This window comes from Thrips palmi, unplaced genomic scaffold, assembly GCF_012932325.1.
Source record: "Thrips palmi isolate BJ-2018 unplaced genomic scaffold, TpBJ-2018v1 HiC_scaffold_5, whole genome shotgun sequence".
Taxonomy (NCBI): Eukaryota; Metazoa; Arthropoda; class Insecta; order Thysanoptera; family Thripidae; genus Thrips; species Thrips palmi.
Genome location: NW_023144632.1, coordinates 25,395 through 39,657, shown reverse-complemented (window position 1 = coordinate 39,657; position 14,263 = coordinate 25,395). Strand labels below are relative to the sequence as shown.

General features: G+C 43.4%; 3 protein-coding genes and 1 long non-coding RNA gene across 5 annotated transcripts; 2 read left to right on the top strand and 2 right to left on the bottom strand.

Moving 5' to 3' along the window:
* The first annotated feature begins 6 nt into the window (after positions 1 to 6).
* On the top strand, positions 7 to 8,525 carry LOC117650682. The gene is made up of 8 exons (XM_034394261.1): positions 7 to 40; positions 1,020 to 1,145; positions 4,510 to 4,620; positions 5,176 to 5,349; positions 5,454 to 6,562; positions 6,618 to 6,678; positions 6,852 to 7,330; positions 8,313 to 8,525. Exons 4-8 carry the CDS (start codon positions 5,235 to 5,237, stop codon positions 8,523 to 8,525), a joined length of 1,977 nt encoding a protein of 658 aa, XP_034250152.1. The 5' UTR covers positions 7 to 40; positions 1,020 to 1,145; positions 4,510 to 4,620; positions 5,176 to 5,234.
* Positions 8,526 to 8,796: 271 nt separating this feature from the next.
* Positions 8,797 to 11,017, bottom strand: LOC117650830. Of its 2 annotated transcripts, XR_004588064.1 has the most exons (4): positions 9,811 to 11,017; positions 9,588 to 9,700; positions 9,209 to 9,278; positions 8,797 to 9,130 (listed from the first exon to the last, which is right to left on the bottom strand). It is a non-coding gene; the product is annotated as an uncharacterized LOC117650830 (long non-coding RNA). The 2 variants fall into 2 exon arrangements; XR_004588063.1 differs by having other exon boundaries at positions 9,588 to 11,017.
* A 370-nt stretch (positions 11,018 to 11,387) lies between these two features.
* Positions 11,388 to 12,332, bottom strand: LOC117650681. Its single transcript, XM_034394260.1, has 3 exons — positions 12,293 to 12,332; positions 11,512 to 12,221; positions 11,388 to 11,408 (listed from the first exon to the last, which is right to left on the bottom strand). The coding sequence occupies exons 1-3, from the start codon at positions 12,330 to 12,332 to the stop codon at positions 11,388 to 11,390; spliced, it is 771 nt and encodes a 256-aa protein (XP_034250151.1).
* On the top strand, positions 11,954 to 13,924 carry LOC117650829. Its single transcript, XM_034394432.1, has 2 exons — positions 11,954 to 13,438; positions 13,530 to 13,924. Exons 1-2 carry the CDS (start codon positions 13,328 to 13,330, stop codon positions 13,806 to 13,808), a joined length of 390 nt encoding a protein of 129 aa, XP_034250323.1. The 5' UTR covers positions 11,954 to 13,327; the 3' UTR covers positions 13,809 to 13,924.
* Positions 13,925 to 14,263: the final 339 nt, after the last annotated feature.

Genomic DNA, 14,263 nt, shown 5'->3' with positions numbered 1-14,263 from the left:
ACTCTTGAGTGTAACATTCTCACTTCACTTCCTTTGGGAGGTAAGAAGTCCTCACTGCGACGCGACTCCGGGCAGGAAGGCCTGCACAGGCGCAGGGTCCAACTTAGAGAGCCTGCTATGTCCAACCCATCCTAACCTAACCTAACGGAGTCGCGACAGATCTTACGCTACTCGCGACGGATCTTACTCTATTCGGGACAGATCTTACTCTATTCGCGACAGATCTTACGCTACTCGCGACGGATCTTACTCTATTCGGGACAGATCTTACTCTATTCGGGACAGATCTTACTCTATTCGGGACAGATCTTCCTCTATTCGCGACAGATCTTACGCTAATTGCGGCAGATACCGTCTAAAGCAACAAAAAAAAAAAAAAATAATCAGGAGGATTAGATCCCACGCCTGCAGCATGTGGGCCAGGCGCGCTACACCTCGGCGCAGGGTCCAACTTAGAGAGCCTGCTATGTCCAACCCATCCTAACCTAACCTAACGGAGTCGCGACAGATCTTACGCTACTCGCGACGGATCTTACTCTATTCGGGACAGATCTTACTCTATTCGCGACAGATCTTACGCTACTCGCGACGGATCTTACTCTATTCGGGACAGATCTTACTCTATTCGGGACAGATCTTACTCTATTCGGGACAGATCTTCCTCTATTCGCGACAGATCTTACGCTAATTGCGGCAGATACCGTCTAAAGCAACAAAAAAAAAATAATCAGGAGGATTAGATCCCACGCCTGCAGCATGTGGGCCAGGCGCGCTACACCTCGTCCACCGTGTCATCTGACGAGAAGGGTCTCCAGTTGCAAACACTATCCGCCGCAGCGCTGCGTACCCCCACCCTTGATCCATGGAACCCTGCGCCTGTGCAGTCCTTCCTGCCCCGAGTCACGCCGGTCCTCACTGTCACTGGAATATTGGTAGTTTTGGTGACCAGTGTCTGTTATGTTAAATTAACAGATTGTTTTATTAGCTTCTCATTTTTTTTCACTCAACCTTTATTTCAGGTGCTGTAATAGCTTCAGCACCAGTAGAAACTCCAAATCCAGGCAGTGGCGATGATGAAATATTAGTTTCCATACCAATCATTAGTGGATTAGAAGGTTGTGCTGAATCTGACAGAAGTTCTACAGGTAATTTCTTGCAATTTATTTTATGCTAATAGTTATGGAGGTAGCCTCACTTGTTTTATCAACCCACTTGTCCTTTTCTTTGAAAGTAAGAACTATTCCCATTGAATGTATTGTCTTAAATAATTTTATTCATCGTTCAGAGTTGTAAAGGATCAACCCTCTGTGCATGCCCTGTTGCTTTTACAAAGTGGTAATACATGCTCAAGGAGTTGATAATTAAACCTGAAGAAAATCATTGTGAACAATAATTTATATTGCAATAATTTTATTAACTATTACAAGAAGTAGACAGGTGAATTGTAGGGAAAATTATGCCACATCTCTCTGCAGACTGCTGATGTATTTGTTTGTACGTGTTGTAATTTGATTTGGAGTTTAGTTCTATTGTCTGAATTTAGCTGATGATACACGATAAGGGAGCGGGGGCAAAAGAACACGACACGAACACTCTGGAGTCTGGACAGGAAGTGAGCATTTATTTAACATGGCTGCTGCTGGAGCTGGAAATGCAACAGTGACAAGTGCAAGCAATTACACACAGGCAGTGACTATGATAATTAGTGCATGACTTATTATGTGCAGTATGAGAAGATGGTACAGCGGCAAATACAAATATACATTTATACAGATAGGCAGATTCAGTGGGACAAATACTGTGACTAAATTACTTTTGGCAATGGTACTTACAGATAGTAAATTACTACTTAGCCCTGGAACATACTTTACTTTAATCTCTGAAAGGCCATTATATTTTTCAGCATCTAGATGGATGGTACCTGCACCTTCAGTGTGAAGAACTTCTCCACCTGCACACTCGATGGATTCTCTCGGATGTGGACTATAGTTGAGCATGTATGTTTTGTCACCCAACAAGTTATCAAAGGAACCACTATCCAAATACAGAGAAACAGTTTTATTATTATCATTAGCATTTTCAACTCTCAACACTTTAGCATTTGTAGTCAATTTCTGGTCAGTAGCTCTTTTGGCCAAATTAACTTTCCACACTGGTGGCCCACTTGCTCCCTGGGCCTTTTGCTTACCTAACCCCAACTTATTGTTAGGGTTATCAGGATTGTAGTTTCACTCGCTCACGGGATGATTTGTTTTCTTACAGAACCGACACGCTGGGTAGGTGCCTTTGGGGGCAGGTTCATCGTCTGTCGTCTGCTGCTGGGCTCTTGTTGTTGTGGCGGACGCCACGGTCTGCTGGATAGGCGGTGCTATAGCGCTCTATCCCACTACACCCGCACCAGCCCCCCCAACCCGCACGAGGTGGTGGGCTCGCTTTGGAGGGCGCGGGCGGTGGAGGGCAGGGCGGGGGGAAGGGTCTGACTGCCGCCGCTACCTGCTAGCTGGAGCGTGCTACTGCTGCACGCTCACCATGCTCAGCGGCAGCAGGCTTGCGAGGGTGTGAGGTGGGGCAGGGTGACGTGATGGTGGGGACGCGTTGGATTGGCTCGCCTATCCTCGTCCCTGGCCGCCATGTTGGAAACCACGGCCTCCGCGATGTCCGCCCCGACCTCTGTGTAGCCGCGACCGCCGCGCCCTCTGCCGGCGCCGCCACGGTGATCGTATGGGTGGTGGCGGTATTGCTGCTGCGGTGTTGTTGCTGCTGATGAGGCGCGCGCGAAAACTTTGAGCGCCTGGTTTGAGATGGCGTCCTCCGTTTTCAGGCGGGTTCCCTCCCTGAGAAGTTCCGCAAGGACTTCTCGAAGGGAAGGAATTCTTCTCCGTGTTCGTCGGCCTCCTGGCATGTCCTTTCTAGTAGTTGGCAAAATGGGACATGCTCAGGTTTTACTCCTTGGAACAGGAGTACACATAAGAGATCTTGGTCGTCGATTGGCCGACCTGTCTCCATTATCCGTTGCACTGCGGCCTGGAATTCCATAGCGTATTCCTTGAGCCCTTGAGTCTGGCGCAGAGAGGTGAGGGCCTTGAGCAGCCCGGCCCTCCTGCGAGCGCCCTTGTCCTCGAACACGGCGCAGAGCTTCTTCCACATTGTGAAAGCATTTGTGGCTCCAGCCACATGGGTGAGGAGGTGCTCCTCGACTCCGAACAGGATCTGCCGGCACACCCACTGGTCCTTTCGTTGTTCCTCCGGCGTCCGCTCGCCGTCCTCCCTTGGCGCGTTGTTGATGAAGCCGACGTACTCGAAAAGATGCGCGGTCATCAGCATCTTCCACGTAGCCCAATTTTCTTCACCACGGAGCTTCTTGAACGGTGGAGCTCCGTTGCTGCTGAGAACGGTGGTCTCGATCATCTCCTCTTGGCTGCCGCTGCTCCCGTCGTCCTCGGTCTGTCCTCGGGTATTCCTCTTTGGCGGCATCCTCCACGAGGTTTCCTAACCTCAAACCGCACAGCTCACTTATAATTGATTTTCACTGAATTCTTTCACTTCACTAATATCACGCAGTGGTCAGCGGGGCCTGGGCCCATAACCTGTTGTAATTTGATTTGGAGTTTAGTTCTATTGTCTGAATTTAGCTGATGATACACGATAAGGGAGCGGGGGCAAAAGAACACGACACGACTCTGGAGTCTGGACAGGAAGTGAGCATTTATTTAACATGGCTGCTGCTGGAGCTGGAAATGCAACAGTGACAAGTGCAAGCAATTACACACAGGCAGTGACTATGATAATTAGTGCATGACTTATTATGTGCAGTATGAGAAGATGGTACAGCGGCAAATACAAATATACATTTATTGGCTGAGCGATAGCGAAGCCTGTTACTCCAGTGCGGTTGAAAAGTTTTGTCTGTCTGTCTGTCTGTCCGTCTGTCTGTCTGTCTGTGTGTGTGTGTACACTACTCCTCCTGAACGGCTCGGCCGATCTGGCTGAGATTTTGCAGGCTTATTAGGTATGTTCTTGGCTCGGCACACGCGAAATTTCACCATCCTAGCTCAACTGGTTCAGTTTTTATAGCCGAAAAACACATAAAAAACGGCGAAAAATCGAGTTTTCTGCAGGTAGATCACCTCTGTCTTGAAGAAAGGGGGGTCTGGGGGGCGGAGCCCCCCAGCCTCGACAAGTAAAAAAGTGACAAGGGTCAAGATCGTGTTATCTGTAGATGAAGCAACTCTATCTAGAATTAAGGAGGGTCTGGGGGCGGAGCCCCCCAGCATGCAACACGTAAGAAGTAACCGACGATGGACAAGCCAATGCCTGCCGAAGGCAGGCTAGCGCCGCAGGCCAAGGTAGGTACGCCAGGCGCGGATTGGAGGAACAGGCCGCGAGACATCGCGAAGCCTGTTACGACAAGACGCGGTCTGGCGTAAACCTACCTTGTACAGATAGGCAGATTCAGTGAGGAATTTAAATGTAGAGGGTTAATCTTATATTTACAACAGTACGTTATAGGAAAAACTGCTGCAAGTGATCATAATCCATCCAGTAATTTTGCTACACACCAGGATCCTACTAATGAGCATACTCCATCCCTCCCTGATGTATTGACTTCTCCTGGGGCAGGTAAAGCTCAGAATTATTCAAGGTACTCCTACAATGGACTCATAAAACTCATCGCTCCTCTTGTAAGTGTTCCATTGGCGAGACCTGGTTGGCCAAACGGTTGCTCTCTGTGTTCAAAATGTGATGCAGTCTTGTAGAGAACAATGTAGCACATGCCCTTATAGTAGTTTTAGTCTGCTCATTACTATACTCATAATTATGTAGCAAAAATAAAATTGCCTCATTCAAATAATTGATTCTAAAAATTTCACTTTTGCTATATAATCATGAGTGTGGCAATAAAAAGACTAAAACTGCTATTAGGGCATGTGCTTTATGGTTCTCTACGAGACTGCATCACATTTTATACACAGAGAGCAACCGTTTGGCCAACCAGGTCTCGCCAATGGAACACTTACAAGAGAAGTGAAAAGCTGGTGAGCGATGAGTTCCTTGAGTTCATTGTAGGAGCACCCTCATACTCAAATCAATAATTTTGATTTTTTTATTTAAAAGAATACATTTTGCTCAGCAAGATTATTTGACAGTGGAAATGTTATTTTTATTTCTGTACAGGTGCTACACAAACTTTTATCACTGTCACGCCAGAACAGTCCAATGTTTCATCAGGCCAAATGAAACGGACAAGACTTAGTAAAGCCTCATCCAATGATACTACTTCACCTAGGGAACCCACTAACGAGCATACCCCATCCCTCCCTGATACTATATTGGCTACTCCAGTGACAGGTAAAGCTCAGAATTATTTATACTCAACTCAATAATTTTGATTTTTTTATTTTTATTTATTTTGCCCAGCCAGATTATTTGACGGTATTTTTATTTCTCTACAGGTGCTGCACAAACTCCAGCTGTTACCCCAGAACTGTCCCATGCTTCATCAAGCCAAAGGAAACGGACAAGAGTTAGTGGAGCCTCATCCGAAAGTCCAAAGAGAAAGAGATCAAGAAACTCATTTCGTTGGAAGGCGACTGTTCGAAAACAGCTCAAGAATTTGGGTCAGCCTTACACATCAGCCAAAGGCAAAGCTATGGAAGGAGCTCTTATGAGGAACCCATGTTCTTGTAAATCTAACTGCAGGCACAAATTAACGGAGGATCAAAGGAAAGCAATATTTACACAGTTTTGGGGAATTGGAAACCATGAGAGACAGTGGGAGTACATCCGGCAAAACTCCAACTCTAAGTGCACTGATAGTAAGAGAAGAAATTTTACCGGCAAGAAAAAAACCAACAGAACATTTTTCTTCTTGGTAGATGTTCTGAAAGAAGTTGAGAAGGATGTTGAAATAGGGGATGATATAGTCACAGAGACAATACAAGAAATAGTGACTGAGAAAATAATTATTTGCAAAAAAATGTTTATGGCAACACTTGGAATTTGGGACTCATGGATCGACAGTGCTTATAAACATTTGAATGCTAAGAAGGGCAATATCACAACGCCTGACAAGAGGGGTCGCCATCCAAACCACCCTAAAGCAGTTACTCCTGAGAAAATTGAAACAGTGAAGGAGCACTGTAATTTGTTTCCTCGAGTCCCTTCTCATTATTGCAGGGAAAAGTCTAAAAGGGAGTATCTAGAACATGGTCTCAGCCTTAGCAAAATGGCCAAACTATACACTAAATGGGCAGAAGAGAAAGGCCTCCCTAAAAACAAAGTTGCCACTGCAAGGCAGTATAAAGATGTAGTAAATACTAGTTTCAACATTGGCTTCTTCAAGCCGAAGAAAGACCAATGTGCCCTCTGTGCCTTGATAAGAAGCAAACACAATCCCAGACATATCAAAGACAAGTACAAAGATCTATATGCTGCTCATATTAAACGCAAACAATTGGTCAAAAAAATTAAACTTAGAGACCGAGCTGCTGCAGAAAAGGACAAAGAAATTGCAGTTATTTCATTTGATCTACAGAAGCAGCTACCTTGCCCTAGATCTGAGGTTGGGCCTTTTTCTACAGAAATAAACTCTCTGTTTTTAATTTTACTCTTTTCAGGAAGTTGAACGAAATGGCCACTGTTATGTTTGGCACGAAGGGTTGGCCAAGAAAGGCAGCAGTGAGATATCAAGCGCAGTCGGTCATTTTATTGACAAACTTGTTGAAAAGGGGCATAAAAAGCTGATTTTATACTCCGACAATTGTTCTGGGCAGAACAAAAATAGATTCGTCTTTGCTATTTGCAACATAAAGCTGTGTTGCATGGCATTGAGATAACCACACGATTTCTAGAACCAGGACACACGCATATGGATGCGGACACAATTCATGCAAGAATAGAAAACTCAACAAATTTGAAGGAAATAATGGATTTTGAAGACTGGATTGTAGCTATCTCTGAAGCCAAAGAGACTTTGCCTCCATACAATGTAATCAAACTGAAGCAATCTATGATTTTTGACTACAAGCATTTAGTTTCCTTGCAGAACTGGAAAAAAGATATGAAAGGTAAAGAAATCAAGTGGAGTAAAGCGAGAGAAGTCAGCATTGACGGAAGGGAAGGCAACCTGGTCAGACTCCGCTATGATTTGGATGGAGAAATCTTCACACTAAGCCCTAATCAAGTTGGAAGGCCAGTCAATCTAAAAACTTTCAAGCCTCCAAAACAATATAATGGGCCAGTCCCTCTCACCGCCAGCAAAAGAGCTGATATTGAAGCGCTCTGTAAGGAACTGGCAATTCCCCTCGACAAGCAGCAGTTCTTCCGTGATGTATTAGCTGGAACTGTGGATGATCATGCACTGTTAAAAAAATTCTGAAAATTCAGACCAATTTTGTCAGACTTAGCGGTCTGAATCTGTAAATCAGACTTAATTCTGAAAAATCAGAGTTTTTGTCTTAGTTCTTAAACGCTTTGTCTGAAAGCTTGGTTCAGACTCGAAGTGTCTTAATATTTGTACTCATTCTCAAAATTCATATGAACTTGCGTCAGACTTCCCAGACCTCAAGAGTCTGAATTTCGGATTCAGACTACTTTCTGAAATATGTTTAAACATAAGAGAAAATTGGACAACTTTCTTCCAACCTAACATTGGGTTAACTCACAATCAGTCTTACATTCATTTAATCCGACTCCGTTTCGGGGACTTCAGACAAAACGAAAGCATTTTTCTCTCCGCTAGGTGGCGCTAGTGTCGGTAAAGAGCCTGCTGTTGTTAAAAACGCCTTTTTCTGTTAAATTTTTAATATTTCCAACCCGAAATAGCTATTACTCTATTGGCTATGACGAAACACACGCTCTCATACCAAATTTATATCTGTAGCATACGCGCGAGTTTAACAATTGACATTTGAAGTCACCTCTCGCGGTTGGCTCCGTGCCGTCGTTTCCTAGGGTGCGTCAGGCCAGCTCCAGATGAGTGCAGGGAAGAGTCCCACATCGGGGACATTTCCCTACACTCCACTTTTTACCTAGACGGTTCCTTGGAGAACGTCGCTCCTTTGAGGTTCGGATGCCAACATTATCATTTCACCGAGTTACGGGAAAATTTCCTGCTGCCACTTTCAGACAAAAAAATCTAGTAATTGAGACAATTTTGTCTGAATTTTTCAGACAACGACCTGCCTGAAAGGTTAAGACTTGTGTAAGTCTGAAAATTTTCAGACCAGGATTTAGTCTGAATTTTCAGTAGGATGTTCTGCATATTTACTTCAGTCAAAAAAGTCTGAATTTTCAGCAAAAATTTTTAACAGTGTGGTGACGACTTGGATGAAGTAGAATATGAAACCGATGAAGAGATAATTGCCTCCATTCAGCCAAATTACAATCAAGATGAGAATAGAGATGATGACGATGATGATGGAGATAAAGCGGAAGAAGAAGATGACCCGGAAGATGAAGATGGTAATGAAGATGAAGATGATAATGAAGATGATAATGAAGATGATGAAGATGAAGAGCAGTAGCCATCGGGTTATATCTTGATGGATGATGTACCATAATGTTCCTGATTTTCTTGTTTCCAAAGAATTTTACTCTTTCTCTAGTTAATATAAGATTCTTTCTGTATTGTTTAATTAGTTAAAGCATTTGGAGTTGACATCATGTTTGTCAGCTGGCTAGTCTTTTTTTTTATCATTTGACCTGTGATTTTGTATGTTAATGTTTTAAGAAAAAAACATTTTAATTAAGTTACTTACGATCCAAGCTTCTACTTTTAGTTTGTGTTCTTGTTTGTTGTTTGAAACAAAATTTCTTCTAATGTTTCAAGAAAGTTGTTTCCACACCGTAAGTTTAACTAATTGTAATTCTCATGACTGATAAGCTCAAAGGCTGATTTTATTATTTTTATTTAAATGAACAAAGAAGATTGATGGTGACCAAATAAAATCTTTATTTAAAACATACCAAATCCTTAACAAATTATATGAAACCATTTAGACACAAAACCATGATACATCAAAATAACAACTATCGATGCACACTGAACAATACACTCACTGACTTGAATGAAAATTTTAAAACAAATGTAATGCTTGTGATGCACTCAAAGGGGAAGAGGGAATTGCTTCTGTAATAAAGAAACACAATAATTAATGCAGACCTTGCAGACAGGATAATTAGCAGTAGGAAACCAGTAATACAATACCTTGCAAAACACAGAAGTCCACTTAAAGACCCAATGGTCACCTTGTTGCACAGGAACAGAACATCGATACCTGGAAAATAAAGTAAATCTACATCTACGGTATGGAACGGAATTTACCACAACAATCATTTAAGTGTAGATTTGAACAAGTGGAGTGTACTAAACAAGACCTATTCAAATGAAAGCTAAAAATAAAAGCCCACATAAAAGTCAGTTACTTGATAAAAGAGAAAAGAACAGATGTTGCAAATGTTCCACAAAGAACTACACAACGTAAACAAGAACAGAAGTATGGACATGGCAAAGTAAAGATATACCGACAGGAAAGCCACAAAATAATTTTAAAAAATCAGTCAAAATTCCAAACTTAAAAACATACCTTAGATAATGTCAATCCATTTGCAAGTAAAATTGGAAAAAAACTCTCCAAACTGGAGCAGGTTATGAACTACGACCAGAGTCACAAGTACCTCCCCACATCTAAATAACATCCTGGAATTAAAGACAATGATGGGAAGTTTGATTTACAAACAAAAGTCAGGACTAAATCGTTTGGAAATGTTGTAATAAAAACTGTTTCCTATTGCATGTGACATACTCACTTTTCTTTTTACGTCCTGCCTTCATTTCATGAACAACAGTGCCTTGTGAACGACTCGACTAGTTAATAAAACACCAGGGAACACGATGACATCAAGGCCAAAACCAACAGATCAGCCATTTAATTGATTTGAACGCCCAAATATTCAACATTGTCTCGTGAAAAGCACGGGTTTTTCACTTAAGCGACTTTCTGCGACGCCCTGTGCAGATGCGCTGTTCTGAGTAGGGCGGACTACAGATACGCGGTTGTGAGTCAGGGTGGCGGCAGATGAGCGGATGTGAGCCGCGGGCGGGTCAGATGCGCTAGTTTAAGCAGCACCGGGACAAGATAAGCGACTTTAGATAGGGAGTGTCGAGTAGCTCTCTTTTCTTTACAGCCGGAGTCTCAACTGTTTCCAACTCCCCATCCGGATCACTTCATCAAAAATTTAAAACTCTTTTGGCCGTAGCTTTCTTCATTTTTTCTACCTCTGCCAGAAGCTTTTTTGCCGCTCTCTTCTTTTTATTTTCTTCAGTCTTTCTCATTTGCTCGTCTCTAGCTTTCTGTCTCTCCTCTATTTCAATTTTTTCAGGAGTGTCTGTAGGGAGAAAGCACTTTCCTTTTCTTCTAGGTTTGCGTTTAGGAGCAGTGATGTCAGATTCATTGAACTTGGGCAAACCTCTGAACTCTTTTGGAGAGATGAAAGAGGGGCTGGCACTTGCGACTGTTTCTTGAATCTGCCTTTCACTGCCAGTAGATGGGTTTGCCGTTGGATTTGTTGGAGGAGCAGAAGTAAGTGCTTCAACATCACGACTGGGGCCAGGCTTTTCAGGTCCATTTGAATTGTATTTGCGTGCCTTTTCCTTTGGCAAACGCTTTCTTTTCCTTGAAGGTGCTGTTTCAGGGACACTAATTTCTAAATCAATAACATTTACAAGGTAGGTGTACGCCAGACCGTGTCTGGTCGAAACAGGCTTCGCGATGCTGCGCCAGTTTCGACCATCCACGCCTGGTGTATTCACCTACCTTGGCCTGCGGCGCTAACCTGCCTCCGGCAGGCTGCTTCCCTAGGCAGGCCGTAGAGATGGTCGTGATCCCCTCAAAAAATGGTATTTGGTCATCAAAATCTACACCAATGGGATTTAACTTTCGGTCGGTGGCCCGAACGGGTTCTATTTTCGTCATCAGCAGCCTCAAAAACATATGAAACGATATGAAACTTGTCAAAAAGTTGAAAGTACCAAAAAAGTTGTCTTTTTTCTGTCGTTTTTGAAGTGTTTTTTGGCTTATATGACCGAATGGATTGAGATAGAAAGCTGCATTTTGGTGTGTGGCGAGCCAAGGACATACCTACCTAATGACCCTGCAAAATATCAGCCAGATCGGCCGAGCCGTTCAGGAGGAGTAGTGCACACACACACACACGCACGCAGACAGACTGACAGACAAACAGACAGACAAAACTTTTCAACCCCACTGGAGTAACGGGCTTCGCTTCCGCCCAGTCAACAATTTCATCGGGTGAGCTTGTTGAAGGTTCATCAACGGGTACAATTTTCACAACTTCAATTATACTGTTGGGGTCTGGCTTTTCTGTTACAGAGGACATAGAAAAGTCTGCATCAGAAAATAAATTACGGTTAAAGGGAAATATTCCTGCCTTTGTAAATCCAGATACAATGTTCTCAACTGTCCCCGCCTTACTCAAAGCTGTCCTCACAAAACCCGCTACATGGTAAATTGTGACTGCTTGTCCTGGGTGTTGAAGCAACCATGAGTTCAATGCACTATCATAATGGGTGTTAAATGGCCCAAACAGAGACAAATCAAGGGGCTGGAGCTTATGGGTGCAGTGCGGGGGGAAAGTTAACAAAGTGAAACCATTATCTTTAGCAACATTTAAAGCCTCTACGCTGAGATGAGTTTCTACGTTATCCACTAACAAAAGGAACGGATTTTCTTTTGATGCTGCTGTATGCTTAATTAGATGGCGGATAACAGATACAAAAGTGTCTTTAGTCATGTACCCATTTTCATTGGCTAAACCAAGAGTGCCAGGAAAAGCGTTCAAAAACATATTACTCACAAATTTTTTCCTCGAGAAAATCATGACAGGAGGGACTATTGTTCCAAAGGCAGTAACTATGCAGCATGTAGTGACAGATACGCCACGTTCAGATGATTTCATCTTGTGTACTTGCTTTACTCCTTTAGGGCTGACTATCTTCCGCATATTTTGGACAGTGCTTGTTGAGGTTTCATCTAGATTACCAACTCTAGAACAATCCGCAAAGGAGGGATGACGTCTCAGACACTCTTCAAGCTTATCATAAAATGTATTAACACTGTGCTTGTTAAATGCTGCAGCCCGAGCAATACTGCATGCCTCTGGGGTTCTGATTGATAGCTCCGGATGTCTCTCCATGAAGCCTGAAAAACACGAAAAATTAGTAACAGGAAATCAGAAAATCAGAAAATATTTACACGGGTAAAAATCTTACCGTGAAACAATTCAAGTCCAGCGATTTTTTTGTTTCCCATGTAATTGGCACTTTGATATGGTTAAGAGCAGCAGTCTAATAGGCCAGTTCTCTCACCATGAATGTAGAAAGACCGTAGCCAATCAATGTCATTTCCTGACAATAGGAAGCTATGGCTTGCTCTTGTTCTTCTGAGAAGATTGCTCTGGATGCTTGTGATAGTTTGGGAATATTTTCAAGGTTTTCATCTTGTTTTGTTTGTTTGTGCATTCTCATCAAACATTTATAGTTCAGACCACACTCCGCAGCAGCAGCTCTTAGACTTTTCCCATTTCTTACTAGTTCAAGTCCTCTTTTAAGCTTGGATGGAGAAGCAACCGCACGGTTAGTTTTTCTTTTATAAGTGCGGGCCATGGCTGAAAAACGAAAACAGTGTCAGTGAAAACATAGCTCAAATTCATTGATGAATAACAACAATTTCTTACAAGAAAACTTTACTCAGAAATCAATACCCGTCTGAACTCTGACTCACGGGGCACTTTGAAACAACAAATCTCTTGTTTCAAACTGCCCCATGCAAGATTGTTTCAAACTGCCCCTTAGTACACTCATCCAAACATTTAGTCATATTCTCTTTATAGGTTATGTTATGATGAAATCTCCAAATGGTAAACATTCGTAAAGGACTACAGTTCGTGATCAAGTCATTAGTTTACGGGTAATTGATTACTGAGAGACCGCAGACGGAAAGATCCTGGGTCCCGAAATTTAAGTTTTACCTGTTTCTGGGGGTGGTTGAATTTCACCGACTCTTTACTCAACCCACACCACTCCGGTCACGGCCTTGTGGATTGCAAACCGAATAAGTCCAAAAAATGAAAGTCGGGTACCATTTAGATTTTGTTTTCACACCCTCCTTATGATAAATATGAGCATCTGTTTCAAACTGCCCCTGTTTCAAACTGCCCCACCCTCCCTTACTCGGTGACCATGTGATTGGACCCCATTTCTTTGAAGGAAGACTGAACGGACCAGGCTACCTGAATTTTTTGGAAAATGATTTGGGTGTCCTCTTTGATGAAGTGCCGTGTGCGCCTGAATCACTGGTACCAACAGGATGGGGCCCCTCCACACTGGGCTTTAGTAGTGCGGAATCACCTGAATTCGGTAATCTTACCAAATGGAACAAAAACAACTTTACGCTTGTTTTTTTTTTCCTTATTCCTTCTTGCATTCACCGCTTTTATTTTTGCCGTAGGTTTATCAGAACCGCTGGATTGGCCGAGGCGGGCCAGTCGCGTGGCCTCCAAGATCGCCCGATCTGACACCCCTTGACTTTGTCCTCTGGGGCCATGTCAAGGGCAGGGTGTACGAGACGAGGCTGGGCACTGTGGAGGAACTGCGGGACCGAATCGAGAACGCGTTCCGGGGCATTACGCCCGGTATGCTGCGTCGGGTTCACCTCAACACCATTGAGAGGGCCAACCAGTGCATCGGCCAAAATGGCCAAACCGTCCAGCATTTGTTTTACAAGTGAGAAGGTTCCAAGCGGCCCGTTACAGTGCTGTCTTTTTCTTTTTAGAAGCTGTTATTTCCTTTTTAATTTTTGTTGACACAGAGATTTAATTTTTGTTATTAAAAGGCACAAACATCCTTTGTTTTTCATTCATTAAATGTTGACCCGCGACATCCCTCGCGACATTCCCTCTTGACCAGCCGTGGACCCAACAGGGGAGGGGGGGCTGCGCGAGCATGCGTGCCACTGGACAGTACGGAGTGGGGGGAGTGGGGGACGTCCTCGCTACTCCCTGCGAGTGTGTCGAATGGGTGGCCTACCTTCCAAAGCCGACGGGGTCGATGGGCCACCCTGTAGTGAAGGGCCAAAGGGTTGGCAAATAAAGGTTGAGAGGGTCAGTGGTACGTCGTTAGACACATAATGTTTTAATTTATATATAAATTTTCTCTTTACATAAATTTAAATATTCAAGACTG